This window comes from Macaca nemestrina, chromosome 17 (genome assembly GCF_043159975.1).
Source record: "Macaca nemestrina isolate mMacNem1 chromosome 17, mMacNem.hap1, whole genome shotgun sequence".
In the NCBI taxonomy this organism is placed as follows: Eukaryota; Metazoa; Chordata; class Mammalia; order Primates; family Cercopithecidae; genus Macaca; species Macaca nemestrina.
In genome coordinates, this window is record NC_092141.1 from 71275901 (window position 1) to 71302044 (window position 26144).

Below are 26144 nucleotides of genomic sequence, written 5' to 3' on the forward strand. Positions count from 1 at the left end.
TACTATAAATCGTTGGAAAAAATTTCACAACTCCATAATGATTGTAGTTTACTTGAAATATGAGGAATAAAAAGCAGGTTAAATAATACCACAAAGAAAAAAATCACACAAATTCAGAATGAGGGATTCTACAGGAAAACCGGCCTACTCTTTTAAAAAAGTTGGTGTTCAATGTTAAAAAAAAAAAAAAAAAAAAAAAAAAAAAAAAAAAAGTGGGGAGACTTTTTTCTCCCTCTCTCTCTCTCTCTCTCTCTCTCTCTCTCTCGACAGAGTCTCGCTCTGTTGCCCTGGCTGGAGTGCGGTGGTGCAATCTCGGCTCACTGCAACCTCCGCCTCCCGGGTTCAGGTGCTTCTTCTGCCTCAGCCTCCCAAGTAGCTGAGACTACAGGTGTGCACCACCATGACTAGCTAATTTTTGTATTTTTACTAGAGACGGGGTTTCACTACGTTGGCCAGGCTGGTCTCGAACTCCTGACCTCAAGTGATCCGCCCACATCGGCCTACCAAATTGATGGGATTACAGCAGTGAGCCACTGCACCCAGCTAACTTTTAGATTTAAAGAGACAAAGAGAATAACTAAATGCAATGTGAACTTTTGACAGAAACAGCTGTAATAGATGTTTGGGGGACAATTAACAAAAATATTTTTAAATATGAACTGGATGTAACATGACACTAAGGGATTATTGTTAATTCTCTTAGGTGTGACCATGCTATGTATTTATCAACAATGTCGCATAAGAGAATATCCTTATTCTTAGAAGATTCATGGCATGCTGCAGTGTTTAGGGATAATAAGTTACGATGTCCACCATTTACAGTCAAAATACGTTGAGGAAAGAAAAACATATTTATGTATACACTCACACATACATATGGAAAGACAGTATGAGAGAGAAAAAGTAAACTAGGGCGAAATGTTAACTATTATTTCATGTAAGTGGTGATGGTTCGTTGTGCTGTTCTTTCAATGTTTCTGCATGTTTGGCACTTTCTATTATAAAGTGTTGGGGAAAAAAACATAGTGCTGAGTAGTATGAAATACCTTAAATGTCAGGGAAAGTAATAAGGAGGTAGATGAATATAAGGTACTCATTTGGCCTTCCCATTATTCACTACTAATTTCGTTGTGAATCCTGCATCCTCTCTAATACACAGATTCCATCTGACTTTTGAAAAACAGATGTATCGTTATTTAACCAGATAATCAACCATATTGTTGAGAAATGTATCCCATACTCTCTTAGAGTTTATAAACTTAGTGGGGAAGATGTAATTACATGCCAAAAAAGTCAAGGAAAAGATGAGCTATCTATATGAGGAATTTAGTCAACTGTTGTCTGATATCTGTCTGTGATTAAATGACAACATATAAATGAAATGTTTTGTATGATGCCTGGTACCAAAATAAAAGCTCTCAATAAACATTAGCTATCATTATCGTTATTAGGAATAATATTGAGAGATTACTTTTTAATCCTATGTATTGGTCAAAATATGTCAATGATTGACCCAAGTTTGCATCCACTGATCAGTTAATTGGTTTAAAGGAAAGGATCCTAATTTTAATTCCATGGTCAATTTCATTTATATATTGATTCAACGAATTTTTTTCTCTTTATGTAGAAAAATATAATCATGAATGGGCTTTAGCACATCCTCCTAAATCCTAATGCGCAGTTTGTGAAAATGCGTGTGTGTACTTTGTGGAAATAAAAGATCCATAGCTTTTCTCAACTTCCCAAAATGTGTGCGTCTGAAAAAAAAAGAAACATAGAGATTTTGTTTTAGAGTCTCTACATTTTCCTCACAGCCTGTGTCTTTCTGATTAGGGAAGGTTGATATAAAAAACCTGAAGACCGTTCTAGACAACATGGGAGTCAAGCTCACAGATAAAGAACTTGAAGATCTGACACAAAGCCTGCCAGTCGGTGGTGAGCATGCTAGATATCACTGGTTTTGGGGTTTTGTGTTCTGTGTGCTTTTAGCATTAGAAGGAAAGGGAAAAAAGAACTTTTCATAATGCAAATGGCAAGATTAAATAAGACAGTCAGAGTAACAAAGTAGGGAAGGTAGTATTCTGAATACTAGCGGCATGGTCACTACAAGAGCCTTCCAAATTCTGAGGACAAGAAAGCTGACCCCTAGGAAAAAGCCACTTTTGAATTCCATCTTTCCATTATCAAATATAAGATTTGCTGTTTTATGGGTTATAAAGTCAAATTTACATTTTCTAAATAAGTTTATTTTCAATATTTATAATTGTTTCTTCATCTTCGTAACATATTCTGAGTAAATATTTATCAAATGACTAAAGTGCTTAACAAAATGCCCAGTATACTTCCTAAGTGCTGCTACTAGGTGTTATAATCATAGGAGGGAGGAGAGTGTTCTTGTGATATAACATGTTATGAGCTTCAAATTATGCCTTTGTGTTATAGCTGATAATAAAGTGGCTCTGAAAGCATTGGAGGATGAAGTGAAAGCTTTTACTGGTAAGAATTTGTTACACATGATTTGCAATAAATGATGATTTACACGAAAATTTTTATTAGTATTTTTCTAATATTCTATTTGTGGCTTATCAATTCACATATTTTCAATATTTTGATAAAATATCTGCCTTTACTAACAGATTAACATTATCTGCGTTTTATCAGTCAAAACGAAAGAACTATTTCTTGATAACATCTTACATTCATTAGTACTGTTTTCCAATAAAATGGTTTCACCAGTATCTATAGATCCAAATAACTAGATGGACACAGTGAAAACAGGGTGAAGCATTAAAAGGATCAAAGTAATGAGTTCATTGCAAGCATCTAACCACCTAGTTTTACAAAAATGAAATATGTCATACTTGTTTTTTGACTTTTGTTTTTAATTATACTTTAAGTTCTAGGGTACATGTGCACAACGTGCAGGTTTGTTACATATGTATACATGTGCCGTGTTGGTTTGCTGCACCCATTAACTCGTCATTTCCATTAGGTGTTTCTCCTAATGCTATCCCTCCCCCATTCCCCCACATCACGACTGGCCCCGGGGTGTGATGGGCCCCGGGGTGTGATGTTCCCCGCCCTGTGTCCAAGTGTTCTCATTGTTCAGTTCCCACCGATGAGTGAGAACACGCGGTGTTTGGTTTTCTGTCCTTGCCATAGTTTGCTCAGAATGATGGATTCCAGCTTCATCCGTGTTGCTACAAAGGACACCAACTCATCCTTTTTTTATGGCTGCATAGTATTCCATGGTGTACATGTGCCACATTTTCTTAATCCAGTCTATCACTGATGGACATTGGGGTTGGTTCCAAGTCTTTGCTATTGTGAATAGTGCCGCCATAAACATACGTGTGCGTGTGTCTTTATAGTAGCATGATATATAATCCTTTGGGTATATACCCAGTAATAGGATTGCTGGGTCAAATGGTATTTCTCGTTCTGGATCCTTGAGGAATCGCCACACTGCCTTCCACAATGGTGGAACTAGTTTACACTCCCGCCAACAGTGTAAAAGCCTTCCTATTTCTCCACATCCTCGCCAGCACCCGCCGTTTCCTGACTTTTTAATGATCGCCATTCTAACTGGTGTGAGATGCTATCTCATTGTGCTTTTGCTTTGCATTTCTCTGATGACCAGTGGTGATGAGCATTTTTTCACGTGTCTGTTGGCTGCATTAATTAACTTTTCTTTTGAAAAGTATCTGTTCATATCCTTTGCCCACTTTTTGATGGGGTTGTTTGATTTTTTCTTGTAAATTTGTTTAAGTTCTTTGTAGATTCTGGATATTAGCCCTCTGTCAGATGGGTAGATTGCAAAAATTGTCTCCCATTCTGTAGGTTGCCTGTTCACTCTGATGGTAGTTTCCTTTGCTGTGCAGAAACTCTTTAGTGTAATTAGACCCCGTTTGTCTATTTTGGCTTTTGTTGCCATTGCTTTTGGTGTTTTAGTCATGAAGTCCTTGCCCATGCCTATGTCCTGACTGGTATTGGCTAGGTTTTCTTCTAGGGTTTTTATGCTTTTAGCTCTAACATTTAAGTCTTTAATCCACCTTGAATTAGTTTTTGTATAAGGCGTAAGGAAGGGATCCCGTTTCAGCTTTCTACATATGGCTAGCCAGTTTTCCCGGCACCATTTATTAAATAGGGAATCCTTTCCCCGTTTCTTGTTTTTGTCAGGTCTGTCAAAGATGAGATGGTTGTAGATGTGTGGTGTTTTTCCTGAGGCCTCTGTTCTGTTCCATTGGTCTATATCTCTGTTTTGGTACCAGTACCATGCTGTTTTGGTTACTGTAGCCTTGTGGTGTAGTTTGAAGTCAGGTAGCAGGATGCCTCCCGCTTTGTTCTTTTTGCTTAGGATTGTCTTGGCAATGCGGGCTCTTTTTTGGTTCCATATGAACTTTAAGGTAGCTTTTCCCAATTCCGTGAAGAACGTCATCGGCAGCTTGCTGGGATGCCATTGAATCTATAAATTACCTTGGGCAGTATGGCCATTTTCACGATATTGATTCTTCCTATCCGTGAGCATGGAGTGTTCTTCCATTTGGTTGTGTCCTCTTTTATTTTGCTGAGCAGTGCTTTGTAGTTCTCCTTGAAGAGGTCCTTCACATCCCTGGTAAGTTGGATGCCTAGGTATTTTATTCTCTTTGAAGCAGTTGTGAATGGGAGTTCACTCATGATTTGGCTCTCTGTTTGTCTCTTATTGGCGTATAAGAATGCTTGTGATTTTTGCACATTGATTTTGTATCCTGAGACTTTGCTGAAGTTGCTTGTCAGCTTAAGGAGATTTCGGGCCGAGACGATGGGGCTTTCTAAATATACAGTCATGTCATCTGCAAACAGGGACAATTTGACATCCTTTTTTCCTAATTGATACCCTTTATTTCTTTCTCCTGCCTGATTGCCCTGGCCAGAACTTCCAACAATATGTTCAATAGGAGACACTGTGTTGAATAGGAGTGGTGAGAGAGGGCAGCCCTGTCTTGTGCCAGTTTTCATAGGGAATGCTTCCAGTTTTTGCCCATTCAGTAGGATACTGGCTGTGGGTTTGTCATAAATAGCTCGTATTATTTTGAGATACGTTCTATCAATACCTAGTTTACTGAGAGTTTTTAGCATGAATGACTGTTGAATTTTGTTGAAGGCCTTTTCTCCGTCTGTTGAGATAATCATGTGTTTTTTGTGTTTGGTTCTGTTTATGTGATGGATTACGTCTACTGATTTGCGTACGTTGAACCAGCCTTGCATCCCAGGGATGAAGCCAACTTGATCTTGGTGGTTAAGCTTTTTGATGTGCTGCTGGATTCGGTTTGCCAGCATTTTATGGAGGATTTTTGCATCGATGTTCATCAGGGCTATTGGTCTAAAATTCTCTTTTCTTGTTGTGTCTCTGCCAGGCTTTGGTATCAGGATGATACTGGCCTCATAAAATGAGTTAGGGAGGATTCCCTCTTTTTCTATTGATTGGAGTAGTTTCAGAAGGAATGGTACCAGCTCCTCCTCGTACCTCTGGTAGAATTTGGCTGTGAATCCGTCTGGTCCTGGACTCTTTTTGGTTGGTAGCCTATTAAAGATTGCCTCAATTTCAGAGCCTGTTATTGGTCTATTCAGTGATTCAGCTTCTTCCTGGTTTAGTCTTGGGAGGGTGTATGTGTCCAGGAATTGATCCATTTCTTGTAGATTTTCTAGTTTATTTGCATAGAGGTGTTTATAGTATTCTCTGATGGTAGTTTGTATTTCTGTGGGATCGGTGGTGATATCCCCTTTATCATGTGTTACTGCGTCTAGTTGGTTCTTCTCTCTTTTCTTCTTTATTAGTCTTGCTAGCGTTCTATCAATTTTGTTGATCTCTTCAGAAAACCAGCTCCTGGATTCATCGATTTTTTTGAAGGGTTTTTTGTGTCTCTATCTCCTTCGGTTCTGCTCTGATCTTAGTTATTTCTTGCCTTCTGCTAGCTTTTGAATGTGTTTGCTGTTGCTTCTCTAGTTCTTTTCATTGTGATGGTAGGGTGTCGAGTTCAGATCTTTCCTGCTTTCTGTGGTGGGCATTTAGTGCTATAAATTTCCCTCTACACACTGCTTTAAATGTGTCCCAGAGATTCTGGTACGTTGCGTCTTTGTTCTCATTGGTTTCGAAGAACATCTTTATTTCTGCCTTCATTTCGTTATTTACCCAGTAGTCATCCAGGAGCAGGTTGTTCAGTTTCCATGTAGTTGTGTGGTGTTGAGTGAGTTTCTTAATCCAGAGTTCTAATTTGATGGCACTGTGGTCTGAGAGACAGTTTGTTGTGATTTCTGTTCTTTTACATTTGCTGAGGAGTGCTTGACTTCCAACGATGTGGTCAATTTTGGAATAAGTGCGATGAATGCTGCTGAGAAGAATGTAAGTTCTGTTGATTTGGTTTGGAGAGTTCTGTAGACGTCTATGAGGTCTGCTTGGTGCAGAGATGAGTTCAAGTCCCGGATATCCTTGTTACCCTTGTGTCTCCATATACTGGGATATATTACATAATATACCATTTAACAGGGGTGATTGTAGATGAAATTTTTCTGTTTTAAACATGTCTGGACGCTGGGCGTGGTGACTCCTGTCTGTAATCCCAGCACTTTGGAAGTCCGAGGTAAGTGGATCACTTGAGGTCAGGAGTTTGAGACCAGCCTGGTCAACAAGATGAAACCCCATCTCTTCTAAAAATACAAAACTTAGCCGGGTGTGGTGATGGGCACGTGTAATCCCAGCTATTCAAGAGGCTGAGGCAGGAGAATTGCTTGAACCCAGAAGATGGAGGTTGCAGTGGGCCGAGATCACGTCACTGCTCTCCACCCTGGGCAACAGAGCGAGACTCCGTCTGGAAAAACAAAAAAACATGTCAGGAGGCTGGATGCCGTGGCTCACGCCTGTAATCCCGGCACTTTGGGAGGCCAGGAGTTGAAGACCACTTTGGGCAACATAGCAAGACCCCATCTTTACAAAAAGGAAAAGTAAAAAATAAACAGGTTGGTATCCTGGGCCATGGAGTGGCAGTGGGCATCTTTTGCCTGTGATCAGTCACGTGATCCCAGCAGCGCTCACGTCCTGTTCCCAGTACCCTCCTGTCATTGGTCCAAGGATGAGCATGTGACTCCTCACTGCCAGTCAGAGCCTCCCTGGGAGGGTAAGGGGGCCCTCTGGTGGTGTTTTCCAGCACAGCCGGCAGATCCTCCTTTGGGACTTAGGCGAGGGCATAGGACTCCTCCCCGCTTGTGCTTGCGGGCGAGGATCAGCCTCCGAGATTCTGCGGAGAGACTCTCAAGGGGCACCAGCTGGAGCTGGTTCTGTGTCTGCAGGGAACCATCTGGTGCTCTCTGCATTCATAGCCCCCTACCGCGAGTTTTCTCCTCTGTGTCTTTGTGGCTTAGCCCAGTGTTCACAGAAGGGGCGGGGGTGGAGGGCTCAAACGCTGTCATCCACGTTTGCTTTTCGAAAAACAGCAGGACACAAAATTCTATAAACACGAAATGACGGTACCTGGTACGTGACCCGAATGCAACTCAGAAGGGTGCCAGTAAGTTAGGGGATTGGCCTTTGGAAGGCGTCCTTCTTTTGAGAAAGTGTAATATTTCAGGCCGGGCGCGGTGCCTCACGCCTGTAATCCCACCACTTTGGGAGGCCGAGGCGGGCGGATCAGGAGGTCAGGAGATGGAGACCATCCTGGCTAAGTCGGTGAAACTCCGTCTCTACTAAAAATACAAAAAAAAAATTAGCCGGGCACGGTGGTGGGTGCCTGTAGTCCCAGCTTCTTGGGAGGCTGAGGCAGGAGAATCATTTGAACCCAGGAGGCAGAGGTTGCAGTGAGCCGAGATCACAGAAGTGCACTCCAACCTGGGTGACGGAGTGAGACTCCCTCTCTGGAGAAGAAAGAAAAGAAGGACGGAGGGAGGGAGGGAGAGAGAGAGAGAGAAATAAATGCCTGCAAGTTACTATAAATCGTTGGAAAAAATTTCACAACTCCATAATGATTGTAGTTTACTTGAAATATGAGGAATAAAAAGCAGGTTAAATAATACCACAAAGAAAAAAATCACACAAATTCAGAATGAGGGATTCTACAGGAAAACCGGCCTACTCTTTTAAAAAAGTTGGTGTTCAATGTTAAAAAAAAAAAAAAAAAAAAAAAAAAAAAAAAAAAGTGGGGAGACTTTTTTCTCCCTCTCTCTCTCTCTCTCTCTCTCTCTCTCTCTCGACAGAGTCTCGCTCTGTTGCCCTGGCTGGAGTGCGGTGGTGCAATCTCGGCTCACTGCAACCTCCGCCTCCCGGGTTCAGGTGCTTCTTCTGCCTCAGCCTCCCAAGTAGCTGAGACTACAGGTGTGCACCACCATGACTAGCTAATTTTTGTATTTTTACTAGAGACGGGGTTTCACTACGTTGGCCAGGCTGGTCTCGAACTCCTGACCTCAAGTGATCCGCCCACATCGGCCTACCAAATTGATGGGATTACAGCAGTGAGCCACTGCACCCAGCTAACTTTTAGATTTAAAGAGACAAAGAGAATAACTAAATGCAATGTGAACTTTTGACAGAAACAGCTGTAATAGATGTTTGGGGGACAATTAACAAAAATATTTTTAAATATGAACTGGATGTAACATGACACTAAGGGATTATTGTTAATTCTCTTAGGTGTGACCATGCTATGTATTTATCAACAATGTCGCATAAGAGAATATCCTTATTCTTAGAAGATTCATGGCATGCTGCAGTGTTTAGGGATAATAAGTTACGATGTCCACCATTTACAGTCAAAATACGTTGAGGAAAGAAAAACATATTTATGTATACACTCACACATACATATGGAAAGACAGTATGAGAGAGAAAAAGTAAACTAGGGCGAAATGTTAACTATTATTTCATGTAAGTGGTGATGGTTCGTTGTGCTGTTCTTTCAATGTTTCTGCATGTTTGGCACTTTCTATTATAAAGTGTTGGGGAAAAAAACATAGTGCTGAGTAGTATGAAATACCTTAAATGTCAGGGAAAGTAATAAGGAGGTAGATGAATATAAGGTACTCATTTGGCCTTCCCATTATTCACTACTAATTTCGTTGTGAATCCTGCATCCTCTCTAATACACAGATTCCATCTGACTTTTGAAAAACAGATGTATCGTTATTTAACCAGATAATCAACCATATTGTTGAGAAATGTATCCCATACTCTCTTAGAGTTTATAAACTTAGTGGGGAAGATGTAATTACATGCCAAAAAAGTCAAGGAAAAGATGAGCTATCTATATGAGGAATTTAGTCAACTGTTGTCTGATATCTGTCTGTGATTAAATGACAACATATAAATGAAATGTTTTGTATGATGCCTGGTACCAAAATAAAAGCTCTCAATAAACATTAGCTATCATTATCGTTATTAGGAATAATATTGAGAGATTACTTTTTAATCCTATGTATTGGTCAAAATATGTCAATGATTGACCCAAGTTTGCATCCACTGATCAGTTAATTGGTTTAAAGGAAAGGATCCTAATTTTAATTCCATGGTCAATTTCATTTATATATTGATTCAACGAATTTTTTTCTCTTTATGTAGAAAAATATAATCATGAATGGGCTTTAGCACATCCTCCTAAATCCTAATGCGCAGTTTGTGAAAATGCGTGTGTGTACTTTGTGGAAATAAAAGATCCATAGCTTTTCTCAACTTCCCAAAATGTGTGCGTCTGAAAAAAAAAGAAACATAGAGATTTTGTTTTAGAGTCTACATTTTCCTCACAGCCTGTGTCTTTCTGATTAGGGAAGGTTGATATAAAAAACCTGAAGACCGTTCTAGACAACATGGGAATCAAGCTCACAGATAAAGAACTTGAAGATCTGACACAAAGCCTGCCAGTCGGTAGTGAGCATGCTAGATATCACTGGTTTGGGGGTTTTGTGTTCTGTGTGCTTTTAGCATTAGAAGGAAAGGGAAAAAAGAACTTTTCATAATGCAAATGGCAGGATTAAATAAGACAGTCAGAGTAACAAAGTAGGGAAGGTAGTATTCTGAATACTAGAGGCATGGTCACTACAAGAGCCTTCCAAATTCTGAGGACAAGAAAGCTGACCCCTAGGAAAAAGCCACTTTTGAATTCCATCTTTCCATTATCAAATATAAGATTTGCTGTTTTATGGGTTATAAAGTCAAATTTACATTTTCTAAATAAGTTTATTTTCAATATTTATAATTGTTTCTTCATCTTCGTAACATATTCTGAGTAAATATTTATCAAATGACTAAAGTGCTTAACAAAATGCCCAGTATACTTCCTAAGTGCTGCTACTAGGTGTTATAATCATAGGAAGGGGGAAGAGTGTTCTTGTGATATAACATGTTATGAGCTTCAAATTATGCCTTTGTGTTATAGCTGATAATAAAGTGGCTCTGAAAGCATTGGAGGATGAAGTGAAAGCTTTTACTGGTAAGAATTTGTTACACATGATTTGCAATAAATGATGATTTACACTAAAATTTTTAATAGTATTTTTCTAATATTCTATTTGTGGCTTATCAATTCACATATTTTCAATATTTTGATAAAATATCTGCCTTTACTAACAGATTAACATTATCTGCATTTTATCAGTCAAAACGAAAGAACTATTTCTTGATAACATCTTACATTCATTAGTACTGTTTTCCAATAAAATGGTTTCACCAGTATCTATAGACCCAAATAACTAAATGGACACAGTGAAAACAGGGTGAAGCATTAAAAGGATCAAAGTAATGAGTTCATTGCAAGCATCTAACCACCTAGTTTTACAAAAATGAAATATGTCATACTTGTTTTTTGACTTTTGCTTTTTATTATACTCTAAGTTCTAGGGTACGTGTGTACAACGTGCAGGTTTGTTACATATGTATACATGTGCCGTGTTGGTTTGTTGCACCCATTAACTCGTCATTTACATTATTTCTCCTAATGGTATCCCTCCCCCACTCCTCCACATCACAACTGGCCCCGGGGTGTGATGTTCCCCTCGCTGTGTCCAACTGTTCTGTTTGTTCGGTTCCCCCGTATGAGAACATGCAGTGTTTGGTTTTCTGTCCTTGCCATAGTTTGCTCAGAATGATGGATTCCAGCTTCATCTGTGTTGTTACAAAGGACACCAACTCATCCTTTTTTTATGGCTGCATAGTATTCCATGTACATGTGCCACATTTTCTTAATCCAGTCTATCACTGATGGACATTGGGGTTGGTTCCAAGTCTTTGCTATTGTGAATAGTGCCACAATAAACATAGGTGTGTGTGTGTCTTTATAGTAGGATGATACATAATCCTTTGGGTATATACCCAGTAATGGGATTGCTAGGTCAGGTGATATTTCTAGTTCTAGATCCTTGAGGAATAGCTACAGTGTCTTCCACAATGGTGGAACTAGTTTACACTCCCGCCAACAGTGTAAAAGCCTTCCTATTTCTCCACATCCTCTCCAGCACCTGTTGTTTCCTGACTTTTTAATGATCACCATTCTAACTGGTGTGACATGGTATCTCATTGTGGTTTTGATTTGCATTTTCTGATGGTGAGTGATGATGAGCATTTTTTCATGTGTCTGTTGGCTTTGTAAATGTCTTCTTTTGAGAAGTGTCTGTCCATATCCTTTGCTCACTTTTTGATGGGGTTGTTTCTTCTTGTGTATTTGTTTGAGTTCTTGTAGGTTCTGGATATTAGCCCTTTGTCAGATGGGTAGATTGCAAAAATGTTCTCCCATTCTGCAGGTTGCCTGTTCACTCTGATGGTGGTTTCTTTTGCTGTCAGAAGCTCTTTAGTTTAATTAGATGCATTTGTCAATTTTGGCTTTTGTGCCTTTGCTTTTGGTGTTTTAGACTTGAAGTCCTTGCCCATACCTATGTCCTGAATACTATTGGCTAGGTTTTCTTCTAGGGTTTTTATGCTTTTAGGTCTAACATTTAAGTCTCTCACTCATCTTAAATTAATTTTTGTATGAGGTATAATGAAGGGATCATTTCAGCTTTCTACATATGGCTAGCCGGTTTTCCCAGCACTATTTCTTAAATAGGGAATCCTTTTCCCATTTCTTGTTTTTGTCAGGTTTTTCAAAGATCAGATGGTTGTAGATGTGTGGTATTATTTCTGAGGTCTCTGCTCTGTTCCATTGGTCTATATCTCTTTTTTGGTGCCTGTACCATGCTGTTTTGGTTACTGTAGCCTTGTAGTGTAGTTTGAAGTCAGGTAGCATCATGCCTCCAGCTTTGTTCTTTTTGCTTAGGATTGTCTTGGCAATGAGGCCTTTTTTTTGGTTCCATATGAACTTTAAAGTAGTTTTTTCCAATTCTGTGAAGAAAGTCATTGGTAGCTTAATGGGGATGGCATTGAATCTATAAATTACCTTGGGCAGTATGACCATTTTCATGATATTGATTCTTCCTATCCATGAACATGGAAAGTTCTTCCTTTTTTTTGTCCTCTTTTATTTCACTGAGCAGTGATTTGTAGTTCTACTTGAAGAGGTCCTTCACATCCCTTGTAAGTTGGATTCCTAGGTATATTATTTTCTTTGAAGTAATTGTGAATGGGAGTTCACTCATGATTTGGCTCTCTGTTTTTCTCTTATTGGTGTATAAGAATGCTTGTGATTTTTGCACCTTGATTTTTTATCCTGAGACTTCACTGAAGTTGCTTGTCAGCTTAAGGAGATTTCGGGCTGAGACGATGGGGTTTTTTAAATATATAATCATGTCATCTGCAAGCAGGGACAATTTGACATCCTCTTTTCCTAATTCAATGCCCTTTATTTCTTTCTCTTGCCTGATTACCTGGCCAGAACGTCCAACAATATGTTGAATAGGAGACACTATGTTGAATAGGAGTGGTGAGAGAGGGCATCCCTGTCTTGTGCCAGTTTTCAAAGGGAATGCTTCCAATTTTTGCCCATTCAGTATGATATTGGCTGTTGGTTTGTCATAAATAGTTCTTATTATTTTGAGATACATTCCATTAATACCAAATTCATTGAGAATTTTTAGCATGAAGCACTGTTGAATTTTGTCAAAGGCCTTTTCTGCATCTATTTAGATAATCATGTGGTTTTTGTCTTTGGTTTTGTTTATATGCTGGATTACATTTATTGATTTGTATATATTGAACCAGCCTTGCATCCCAGAGATGAAGCCAACTTGATCATGGTGGATAAGCTTTTTGATGTGCTGCTGGATTCAGTTTGCCAGTATTTTATTGAGGATTTTTGCATCGATGTTTATCAGGCATATTGGTCTAAAATTCTCTTTTTTTGTTGTGTCTCTACCAGGCTTTTGTATCTGGATGATGTTAGGCTCATAAAATGAGTTAGGAAGGATTCCCCTTTTTCTATTGATTGGAATGCTTTCAGAAGGAATGATACCAGCTCCTCTTTGTACCTCTGGTAGAATTTGGCTGTGAATCCGTCTGGTCCTCGATCTTTTTTGGTTGGTAGGCTATTAATGATTGCCTCAATTTCAGAGCCTGTTATTGGTCTACTCAGGGATTCAACTTCTTCCTGGTTTAGTCTTAGGAGAGTGTAAGTGTCCAGGAAATTATCCATTTCTTCTAGGTTTTCTAGTTTATTTGTGTAGCAGTGTTTATAGTATTCTCTGATGGTAGTTTGTATTTCTGTGGGGTCGGTGGTGATATCCCCTTTATCATTTTTTGTTGCATCTATTTGGTTCTTCTCTCTTTTCTTCTTTATTAGTCTTGCTAGTGGCCTATCTGTTTTGTTGATCTTTTCAAAAAAACCAGCTCCTGGATTCATTGATTGTTTGAAGGGCTTTTTGTGTCTCTATCTCCTTCAGTTCTGCTCTGATCTTAGTTATTTCTTGCTTCTGCTAGGTTTTGAATGTGTTTGCTCTTGCTTCTCTAGTTCTTTTAATTGTGATGTTAGGGTGTCAATTTTAGATCTTTCCTGCATTCTCTTGTGAACATTTAGTGCTATAAATTTCCCTCTACATACTGCTTTAAATGTGTCCCAGAGATTCTGGTATGTTGTATCTTTGTTGTCATTGGTTTCAAGGAACATCTTTATTTCTGCCTTCATTTCGTTATGTACCCAGTAGTCATTCAGGAGCAGGTTGTTTAGTTTCCATGTAGTTGAGCAGTTTTGAGTGAGTTTCTTAATCCTGAGTTCTAATTTGATTGCCCTGTGATCTGAGAGACAGTTTGTTATAAGTTCTGTTCTTTTTCATTTGCTGAGGAGTGCTTTACTTCCCCCTATGCGTTCAATTTTGGAATGAGTGTGATGTGGTGCTGAGAAGAATGTATATTCTGTTGATTTGGGGTGGAGAGTTCTGCAGATGTCTATCAGGTCCACTTGGTGCAGAACTGAGTTCAATTCCTGGATATCCTTGTTAACATTCTGTCTCATTGATCTGTCTAATATTGACAGTGGGCTGTTAAAGTCTCCCATTATTATTCTGTGGGAGTCTAAGTCTCCTTGTAAGTCTCTAAGGACTTGCTTTGTGAATCTGAGTGCTCCTGTGTTGGGTGCATATATATTTAGCATAGTTAGTTCTACTTGTTGAATTGATCCCTTTACCATTATATAATGGCCTTCTTTGTCTCTTTTGATCTTTGTTGGTTTAAAGTCTGTTTTATCAGAGACTAGGATTGCAACCCCTGCCTTTTTTGTGTTCTCCATATGCTCGGTAGATCTTCCTCCATCCCTTTATTTTGAGCCTATGTGTGTCTCTGTATGGGAGATGGGTCTCCTGAATATAGCAAACTGATGGATCTTGACTCTTTATCCAATTTGCCAGTGTGTTTCTTTTAATTGGAGCATTAGGCCATTTACATTTAAGGTTAATATTGTTATGTGTGAAGTTGATCCTGTCATTATGATGTTAGCTGGTTATTTTGCTCGTTAGTTGATGCAGTTTCTTCCTAGCATCAATGGTCTCTACATTTTGGCATGTTTTTGCAGTGGCTGGTACTGGTTGTTCCTTTCCATGTTTAGTGCTTCCTTCAGGAGCTCTTGTAGGGCAGGCCTGGTGATGACAACATCTCTCAGCATTTGCTTGTTTGGAAAGGATTTAATTTCTCCTTCACTTATGAAACTTAGTTTGGCTGGAGATGAAATTCTGGGTTGAAATTCTTTTCTTTAAGAATGTTGAATGTTGGCCCCCCACTCTCTTCTGGCTTGGAGAGTTTCTGCCGAGAGATCCGCTGTTAGTCTGATGGGCTTCCCTTTGTGAGTAACCCAACCTTTCTCTCTGGCTGCCCTTAACATTTTTTCCTTCATTTCAACTTTGGTGAATCTGACAATTATGTGTCTTGGAGTTGCTCTTCTCGAAGAGTATCTTTGTGGTGTTCTCTGTATTTCCTGAATTTGAATGTTGGCCTATATTGCTAGGTTGGGGAAGTTTTCCTGGATAATATCCTGCAGAGTGTTTTCTGACTTGGTTCTATTCTCCCCGTCACTTTTAGGTACACCAATCAGACGTAGATTTGGCCTTTTCACATAATCCTATATTTCTTGGAGGCTTTGTTCGTTTCTTTTTCCTCTAAACTTCTTGCTTTATTTCATTCATTTGATCTTCAATCACTGATACCCTTTCTTCCAGTTTATCAAATCGGTTACTGAAGCTTGTGCATTTGTCACGTAGTTCTCATGCCATAGTTTTCAGCTCTATCAGGTCATTTAAGGACTTCTCTACATTGGTTATTTTAGTTACCCATTCATCAAATATTTTGTCAAGGTTTTTAGCTTCTTTGCAATGGGTTCGACTTCCTTCTTTAACTTGGAGAAGTTTGATCATCTGAAGCCTTCTTCTCTCAACTCATCAAAGTCATTCTCCATTCAGCTTTGTTCCATTGCTGGTGAGGAGCCGCGTTCCTTTGGAGGGGGAGAGGCTCTCTGATTATTAGAGTTTTCAGCTTTTCTGCTCTGTTTTTTCCCCATCTTTGTGGTTTTATTTACCTTTGGCCTTTGATGATGGTGACGTACAGATGGGGTTTTGGTGTGGATATCCTGTTTGTTAGTTTTCCTTCTAACAGTCAGGACCCTCAGCTGCAGGTCTGTTGGAGTTTGCTGTAGGTCCACTCCAGACCCTGTTTGCCTGGGTATCAGCAGCAGAGGCTGCAGAAGAGTGAATTTGCTGAACAGCAAATGTTGCTGCCTGATTGTTCCTCTGGAAGCTTCGTCTCAGAGGGGTACCCGGCCATGTGAGGTGTAAGGTGACAGTCTGCCCCTGGTGGGGGGTTGTCTCCCAGTTAGGCTACTCAGGGGTCAGGGACCCACTTGGGCAGGCAGTCTGTCCATTCTCAGATCTCAAACTCCATGCTTGGGAACCACTACTCTCTTCAAAGCTGTCGGACAGGGACATTTAAATCTGCAGAGGTTTCTGCTGCCTTTTGTTTGGCTATGTCCTGTCCCCAGAGGTGGAGTCTACAGAGGCAGACAGGCCTCCTTGAGCTGCGGTGGGCTCCACCCAGTTCGAGCTTCCCAGCCACTTTGTTTACCTACTCAAGCCTCAGTAATGGTGGGTGCCCCTCCCCTAGCCTTGCTGCCGCCTTGCAGTTATATCTCAGACTGCTGTGCTAGCAATGAGGGAGGCCCCGTGGGCATGGGACACTCTGAGCCAGGCACGGGATATAATCTCCTGGTGTGCCGTTTGCTAAGACCCTTGGAAAAGCGAAGTATTAGGGTGGGAGTGACCCAATTTTCCAGGTGCTGTGTGTCATGATTTCCCTTGGCTAGGAAAGGGAATTCCCTTACCCCTTGAGCTTCCCGGGTGAGGCAATGCGTTGCCCTACTTCAGTTCTCGCTCAGTGGGCTGTACCCACTGTCCTGCACCCACTGTCTGACATGCCCTGGTGAGATGAACCCAGTACCTCAGTTGGAAATGCAGAAATCACCCATCTTCTGTGTCACTCATGTTGGGAGCTGGAGGCTGGAGCTGTTCCTATTCAGCCATCTTGGAACTGCCCCTCTGTTTCAAAGATTAAAAGGATGCTGGCCAGGCATGGTGGCTCATGCCTGTAATCCCAGCACTTTAGGAGACTGAGGCAGGTGGATCACTTGAGGTCAGGAGTTCGAGACCAGCCTGGCCAACATGGAGAAACCCTGTCTCTACTGAAAATACAAAAATTAGCCGGGTATGGTGGCATGTGCCTGTAATCCCAGCTACTAGGGAGGCTGAGGCAGGAGAATCTCTTGAACCAGGGAGGCAGAGGTTGCAGTGAGCCAAGATTATGCCACTGCACTCCAGCCTGGGCAACAGAGGGCAACAGAGCAAGACTCTGTCTCAAAAAAAAAAAAAGATACTGTAGTAGGTAGTGATGTAATTTTGCCAGAAAATCATACCAGAACACACTTTTAGAAGTTAGCATTTATTCATTGCTTATCCTAAAAATTATGGAATAGTTATAACTTGAATTTCCTTAAATATAAGATCGTATAAACTTATTTGATCATTTGCATTTTTATTCTCCAATCAAACCTTTTAGATCATTTTTATTTATTATTTACTATTAAATCATGGTCCTCATTTTAACTGGATTTATTTTCATTGGTGATCTATCCAGCAATAAATCTTCAATGAAAAGGACCTCCTGTACAATATGTCTTTTTTTTCAGAGTTCACGTTATTGCTTCTCTCTGATTAAACTTTGTATTACAGCCTACGAGAAAGTTGATCTGGAAAAACTGATGAATAAAGTAGAAGCTGTTGCAAGTGAGAAAGAAGTGACCAAATATTTATTATTCTGATGTCAACTGATTTTACTTTTCTTAAATTAAAGATTTTAAAAGAATGATATTTTGTTTTAAAAGGCTACTCAAAGCAAATGAAAACACACTTCATTTAAGGACAAAAAAGAATTATATATTTATGTCTAAGAATATCAGACAGTTTCTTTAACTTGTTTTGTTAGGCCTTTTGATTAAACTAGAGGTCCAAGCTCATTCTTATTCAGCTTTATGATTATCTTCAGACATGAATGCCGAGAAAATTAGCAATGGAAACCTTAACACTTGAGAGTATACTTTTCATACATTTAACCAACTGTTTGCTGATCACATAAATAATAAATGTTATTTATAAAGTAAATATAAATACTAAATGCATATGATTCCAATTCTTTACGCATATTTTATATGTGTTCCAGTTAATTTTAATGTCTTTTAAAATTAGATTGTTTTTTAAAATAATTTAAACTTTTATTTTAGATTCAAGGGATATATGTGCAGGTTTGTTACATGGGCACATTCTGTGGTGCTGAGGTTTGGGGCACAAATGATCCCATCACCCGTTGTGAGCATAGTACCCAATAGGTAGATTTTCAACCCACATTCCCCTCCCCACTACCCTCTCTAGTAGTCCCTAGTTCTATTTTTGCCATTTTTATGTCCATGTGTACCCAGTGTTTACCTCACTTATAAGTGAGAACACACAGTATTTAGTTTTCTGTTCGTGTATTAATTTTCTTAGGATAATGGCCTCCGGCTCTATTGTTGCTTCAAAGGGAAAAATCTCATTCTTTTTATGGCTGCATAGTATTCTGTGGTGTGTATGTAACACATTTTCTTTATCAGCCCACTATTGATGGGCACCTAGGTTGATTCCATGTATTTTCTGTGGTGGACATATGAGTGTCTGTATCTTCTTAGTAGAACAATTTATTTTCTTCAGGATGTATACCCAGTAATGGGATTGCTGGGTTGAATAGTAATTCTGTTTTAAGTTTTTTGAGAAATCTCCAAACTGCTTTCCACAGTGGCCAAACTAATTTACATTCTGATCAACAGTGTATAAGTATTCCCCTTTCTCTGCAACCTTGCCAGCATCTGTTGTTTTTGACTTTTTAATAAAGGCCATTCTGCCTGGTGTGAGATATCTCATTGTGGCTTTGATTTGCATTTATCTGATGACTAGTGATGTTAAGCATTTTTTTCCTATGCTTGTTGGCTGTATGTATGTCTTCTTTTGAAAAGTGTCTGTTCATGTCTTTTGCCCACTTTTGAATAGAATTATTTGTTTTTGCCTGTTGATTTAAGTTACTTATAGATTCTGGATATTAGACCTTTGCCATATGCATAGTTTGTGAATATTTTCTCCCATTCTATAGGTTGTCTGTTTACTCTGTTGATGGTTTTTCTCACAGTGCAGAAGCTCTTTAGCTTAATCCCATTTGTCCATTTTTGTTTTTGTCACAATTGCTTTTTGCATCATAAATTATATTCCAAGACCAATGTCTGGAATGGCATTTCCTAGGTCTTCTTCCAGAATGCTTACAGGGTTTTTTTGTTGCTGCTTGGGATTTTTTTCTTCAAACAGTCTCACTCTGTTGCCCAGGCTGGAGTGCAGCTGGAGTGCAGTGGCACTGTCACAGCCCACCACAGCCTCAACCTCCTAGGCTCAAGCAGTCCTCCCCCTTTAGCCTCCCGAGGAGCTGGGACTACAAACACACACCACCACAGGGTTTCACTATGTTGCCCAGGATGGTCTTGAACTCCTGAGCTCAAAGGATCCTCCTGCCTTGGCCTCCCAAAGTAGCATTCTTATAGTCTGATGTCTTGCATTTAAATCTTTCATTCATTTCTAATTACTTTTTATATATGGTGAAAGGCAAATGTGCAGTTTCATTCTTCTGCATGTGGCTAGCCTGTTCTGAGAACTACCATTCTGATAAATGGCTAGCCAATTATCCAAGCACCATTTATTGACTAGGGCCTTCTTTCCCCATTGCTTCTTTTTGTCAGCTTTGTTGAAGATCAGATGGCTGTTGATCTGTGGCTTTATTTCTGGGTTCTCTATTCTGTTCCATTGGTCTATGTGCCTGTTCTCGTATGTGTACCATGCTGTTTTGGTTACTGTAGTCTTATAGCATAGTTTGAAGTCAGGTAATGTGACACCTCCAGTTTTGCTTTTTTTAATTAATTACGCTATTTTTGAATTAAATGATTGTGTCCAGTCATAAGGTCTAGATTGTGTCTAGACCTTAACTTTGGCTTATCAATGTTTTAGCAACAAAACATGATGCCACATTTTATTAATAAGCCTGTAATCTCACTTTTTCCAGATTAATCAAAGATATTTATTTAGCATTAATAGAAAATATAATTATTATTTAGAATAATTAGGTAGTTCTTTAAAATCTCATGTGTTACCATTTCTATCTGTTTGAAGGAGAGGAAGTTGATGTCAATGACATGAAAACAATTCTAGGAAACATGGGGATAGAGCTTACGGATAAAGAACTCACAGAACTGGTAAATAATCTGCCAGTTGATGGTGAGTATTTCAAATAAAAATGTAATCTTCCAGGGAGGCTTACTGTTAAACTTTGAAAACTTCTAAAACTATCTAACTTTAAAAATAATCTATGACCCATGTTGTGTAATTTTAAAATGACCCCATTATATTTTAAAAGATTATTTGTGCCATTCAACTTTTATTTTGAGAATCAACAATTGTGTCATGTTTTCTGTCATCAGGGTTCAGTTATATCTTTTATTACTTTTGATTCTACTGAAAGATCTAAAATTTAAGCCAGGATAAATGGGAAAAAGAAAGAAAAGGGAGTGACCTAATAGGGGAAAATGGAAAATCACAAAATAAGAAGAAGAAAGGATATGTTTCAACATGGTAGAGTGTCAGTATTAACTGCCTATATTAATAAAGTTACAACTTTCTCCACACTCTATATAATTTCATTGGTTTTCAGTAAGTCAGAAAATTTATAAGGCAGTTCATAAAGTATGTCTTTCTGAAATTATTGGTTTTATATTTTCTGTAAAGCCCCACATTGCTCTTGTGTGATCTGAACAGTGCTTCTTCTTACAGATGGAAAGGTCTATCAGAAAAGATTGCTGGACGGTATAAAGTTTCTTAGAGGTGAGGGAGATGCTTAATAAAATGCTGATTAATCTGAGATTATAATGTATGGCATTTACATAATTTCCTTGTTATTAAATTGTGAATCCTGCCACATAACATGTATATTATTACATACTTTTGTTTCTTTTATACATTAGCCTCTACTTTAAGAGATCACTTCTTATAGTGTAACTTGGAAAGAATTCCCATGCTCTCTTGGGATTTTCCAAATTTTGACAGAAGAAATTATTACAGTCAAGGTTGCACAGCAAAAAGTAAAGGGAAATTACTTTTTTAACTTAAATAAAATGTTAATTGGATTGCTTATAAGACAAAGAATAAATGTTTGAGGGGATGGATATCCCATTTTACATAATGTGATTATTATACATTGCATGCCTACATCAAAACATCTCATGTACTCTATAAATATACACACCTACTAAGTACTCACAAAAATTAAAATTAAAAAAAATTTATGGGGCGGGGCCAAGATGGCCAATTAGAAGCAGCGGTGTTCAGAGGCTCCCATGCCAAAAAAAAAAAAAAAAAACCTAAAAACATGTAAATCCTTCACTAGCAGCCAAGGTATCCAGATTCTTATCAAAATGACTAGAAGGCTAGTTTTACCAATGGAGAGAAGGAAGAACAGTGTGGTGCAGTGGCCCACCTGCAAGACACATGGGGAAGGAGAACCTCCTGCCCCCAGCCAAGGGAGGCAGTGAATGAGCTTGCTACCCAGCTTTTTCCATGGAACTCTGCTTTTTCCATGGAACTGTGCAACCCACAGATCGGAAAATCCCACTCGTGAATCCATGCCACCGGGGCCTAGCGTCCCAACCCTGGGATGCACAGTTTCTTACAGCCTCTCAACTGGAATCTGCTTAAGCCTACTGAAATCCCAGTGCGGAGGGATGACCAGCATCAGCTGAGGCTGCCTATTGTCTAAGCCATTTGAATTCCTTGTGGGAGGGGCAGCAGCCAGCACTAGGACTTGCAACTGTCTAGCATGCTAAGCTCACTGGGCGGGGGAAGGGTGACACCCATTTCTATAGCTCCAGGCTGTACTTTTCCCCTTCTGGCACCAGGAAGGCTGGACGGCTTGGTCCTAAGACTTGTCCCAACAGCCCAACACACTGGCTGTGGCAGCCTGTGGCCAGAATGCCTTTTCAGGCCAAACCCTGACCCATCTTTCCTCATTGAGCAGGGCTTCCCTGCAGGATCTACAATAACTCCAGCAAGAGGCTCAGGGACAGAACTCGGATCTCCCTGGGCCTGAGCTCCTAGCGGGAGGGGTAGTCGCAGACTCTGCAGACTAGCAGACTTAGCCTCTTCTCCTGGCAGTTCCTAGGAATCCTGGCAGCACAAACGAGTGGATTTCCCCACAGTGAAGCACACCCGCTCCACCAAGGGACAAAGTTCTTCATTAAACGAGTCCTGTGGCCTGTGCCACCCAACTGGGTGAGACCTTCCAACAGAAGCTGTCAGACACTCTATACAGGAGCGATCCTGCTGGCATCAGGTTGGTGCCCCTTAAGATCAGAGGTCCCAGAAGAAGGAGCAGACACTCATCTTTTCTGTTTTCCAGCCTCTTTGAGTGACATCTCCAGTCACAGGAGTAAATCAGATTAATAAAGCCTGAAGTAAATCCCCGGCAAACTCCAGCAACCCTACAGAAGAGGGACCTGACTACTGAAAGAAAATCAAGCAGAAAGCGACAATAACAGCATCAACAACAACAACAAAAAAGACCTTCACAGAAACCTCATCCAAGGATCGGCAATCTCAAAGACCGAAACAAGAAAAACTAACAAAGATGAGAAGGAATCAACAAAAAAAAATGCTGAAAACCCAAAAGACCAGAGTGCCTCTTCTCCTCCAAATGATTGCAATGTCTCTCCATCAAGCGTGCAGAACTGGATGGAGGATCAGATGGCTGAACTGACAGACGTAAGCTTCAGAAGATGGGTAATAAAACTACGATGAGCTACAGGAGCACGTTCTAACCCAATGCAAAGAAGCTGAGAACCTTGATAAAAGGTTAGAGGAACTGCTAACCAGAATAATCAGTTCAGAGAGGAACATAAATGACCTGATGGAGCTGAAAAACACAGCACAAGAACTTCGTGAAGCATACACAAGTAACCACAGTTGAATCAACCAAGCGGAAGAAAGGATATCAGAGTTTGAAGACCACCTCACTGAAATGCAGAAAAGAATAGAGAAAAAAGAATGAAAAGGAATGAACTAAGCCTCCAAGAAATAGGGGACTTCATAAAAAGACCAAACCTACAATTGATTGGAATACCAGAAGGAGACAGGGACAATGGAAACAAGCTGGAAAACACACTTCAGGATATTATCCGGGAGAACTTCCCCAACCTAGCAAGACAAGCCAACATTCAAATTCAGGAAATACAAAGAACACCCCTAACATATTCCTCAAGAAGAGCAACCACAAGACTCATAATCGTCAGATTCTCCAAGGTTAAAATGAAGGAAAAAATGTTAAGGGCAGCCAGACAAAAAGGTCAGTTACCTATAAAGGGAAGCCCATCAGACTCACAGCGGATTTCTGTGCAGAAACCCTACAAGCCAGAAGAGAGTGGGGGCCAATATTCAAAATTCTTAAAGAATTTTCAACCCAGAATTTTATATACAGCCAAACTAAGCTTCATAAGTGAAGGAGAAATAAAATCCTTTAGAGACATGCAAATGCTGAAAGATTTTGTCATCACCAGGCCTGCCTTACAAGAGCTCCTGAAGGAAGCACTAAATATGGAAAAGAAAAACCAGTACCACCCACTGCAAAAACATACCAAAATATAAAGACTAATGACATTATGAAGAAACTGCATCAACTAATGTGCAAAATAACCAGCTAGTATAATGATGACAGGATCACATTCACACATAACAATATTAACCTTAAATGTAAATGGGCTAAATGCCCCAGTGAAAAGACATAGACTGGCAAATTGGATAAAGAGTCAAGACCTGTCAGTGTGCTGTATTCAGGAGACCCATCTCACATGCAAAGACACACATAGGCTCAAAATAAAGGAATGGAGGAATATTTACCAAGCAAATGGAAAGCAAAGAAAAGCAGGGGTTGCAATCCTAGTCTCTGATAAAACAGACTTTAAACCAACAAAGATCAAAAAAGACAAAGAAGGCCATTACATAAGGGTAAAGGGATCAATGCAACAAGAAGAGCTAACTATGCTAAATATATATGCACCCAATACAGGAGCCCCCAGATTCATTAAACAAGTTCTTAGAGACCTACAAAGAGACTTAGACTCCCACACAATAATAGTGGGAGAATTTAATACCCCACTGTCAGTATTAGACAGATCAATGAGGCAGAAGATTTACAAGGATATCCAGGACTTGAACTCAGCTCTGGACCAAGCAGACCTAATAAACATCTACAGAACTCTCCACCCCAAATCAACAGAATATACATTCTTCTCAGTGCCACATGGCAGTTATTCTAAAATTGATCACATAATTGGTAGTAAAACACTCCTCAGAAAATGCAAAAGAACTGAAATCATAACAGTCTCTCAGACAGTGCAATCAAATTAGAACTCAGTATTAAGAAACTCACTCAAAACCACACAATTTCCTGGAAATTGAACAACCTACTCCTGAATGATTCCTGGGTAAATAATTAAATTAAGGCAGAAATCAAGATGTTATTTGAAACCAATGAGAACAAAGAGACAATGCATCAGAATCTCTAGGACACAGCTAAAGTAGTTTATAGCACTAAATGCCCGCATCAGAAAGCTAGAAATATCTCAAATTGACAACCTATCATCACAAATAAAAGAGCTGAAAAGACAAGAGCAAAGTAATCCAAAAGCTAGCAGAAGACAAGAAATAACAAAGATCAGAGAGGAATTAAAGGAGATAGACATCAAAAACCCTCCAAAAATCAACGAATCCAGGAGCTAGTTTTTTGAAAAAATTAACAAAATAGATAGACTGCTAGCTAGCCTAATCAAGAAGAGAGAGAAGAATCAAATAGACACGATAAAAAAAAATGATAGGGAGAATATCACCACTGACCCCTCAGAAATGCAAACTACCATCAGAGAATACTATAAACACCTCTATGCAAATAAACTTGAAAATATAGAAGAAATGGATAAATTCCTAGACACATACACCCTCCCAAGACTAAACCAGGAAGAAGTTGAATCCCTGAATAGACCAATAACAAGCTCTGAAATTGAGGAAGTAATTAATAGCCTCCCAACCAAAAAAAAAAAATGACCAAAAGGATTCACAGCTGAATTCTACCAGAAATACGAAGAGGAGCTGGTACCATTCCCTCTGAAACTATTCCAAACAATTGAAAAGGAGGAACTCCTCCCTAACTCTTTTTATGAAGCCAGCAACATCCAGATACCAAAACTGGGAAGAGATAGAACAAAAAAAGAAAACTTCAGGCCAATATCCCTGATGAACATCGATGCAAAAATCCTCAATAAAAAACTGGCAAACCAAACCCAGCAGCACATCAAAAACTTATCCACCATGATCCAGTCAGCTTCATCCCTGGGAGGCAAGGCTGGTTCAATATACACAAATCAATCAACATAATCCATCATGTAAACAGAACCAAAGACAAAAACCACATGATTATTTCAATAGATGCAGAAATGGCCTTTGGTAAAATTCAACATCCCTTCGTGTAAAATAAACTATGTATTGATGAAACATATCTCAAAATAATAAGAGCTATTTATGACAAATGCACAGCCAATATCATATTTAATGGGCAAAAGCCGGAAGCATTCCCTTTGAAAACAGCACAAGACAAGGATGCCCTCTCTCATCACTTCTACTCAATATAGTATTGGAAGTTCTGGCCAGGGCAGTCAAGCAAGAGGAAGAAATAACAAGTATTCGAATAGGAAGAGAGGATGTCAAGCTGTCTCTGTTTGTAGATGACATGATTTTATATTTAGAAAAACCCAGCAGCTCAACCCAAAACCTTCTTGAACTGATAAGCAACTTCAGCAAAGTTTCAGGATACAAAATCAATGTGCAAAAATCACAAACATTCCTTTACACTAACAATATATAAGCAGAGAGCCAAATCCTGAATGGACTCCCATTCACAATCGCTACAAAGAGAATAAAATACCTAGGAATACAACTTACAAGGGATATGAAGGACCTCTTCAAGGAGAACTACAAACCACTGCTCAAGAAAATAAGAGAGGACACAAACAAATGAAAAAACATTCCATCCTCATGGATAGGAAGAATCAATATTGTGA

The 26144-nt window shown here is 39.4% G+C and overlaps 1 protein-coding gene across 9 annotated transcripts in view; it reads left to right on the plus strand.

The window, feature by feature from the left end:
* Window positions 1-26144, plus strand: part of LOC105483060 (EF-hand calcium binding domain 3) — a 575939-nt gene that overhangs the window by 350048 nt on the left and 199747 nt on the right. For 8 of the 9 annotated variants that reach the window (XR_011615926.1, XM_071083376.1, XM_071083377.1 and 5 more), the window contains 6 exons: window positions 1834-1935; window positions 2443-2496; window positions 9788-9889; window positions 10398-10451; window positions 20158-20262; window positions 20815-20865. Coding sequence is in view for 8 of the 9 variants with exons in the window: in XM_071083376.1 (XP_070939477.1) it covers window positions 1834-1935; window positions 2443-2496; window positions 9788-9889; window positions 10398-10451; window positions 20158-20262; window positions 20815-20865 (468 nt within the window). In the remaining variant the exon portion in view is untranslated. The remainder of the gene's footprint in view (window positions 1-1833; window positions 1936-2442; window positions 2497-9787; window positions 9890-10397; window positions 10452-20157; window positions 20263-20814; window positions 20866-26144) is intronic. The other variant, XM_071083380.1, reaches the window with a different exon arrangement.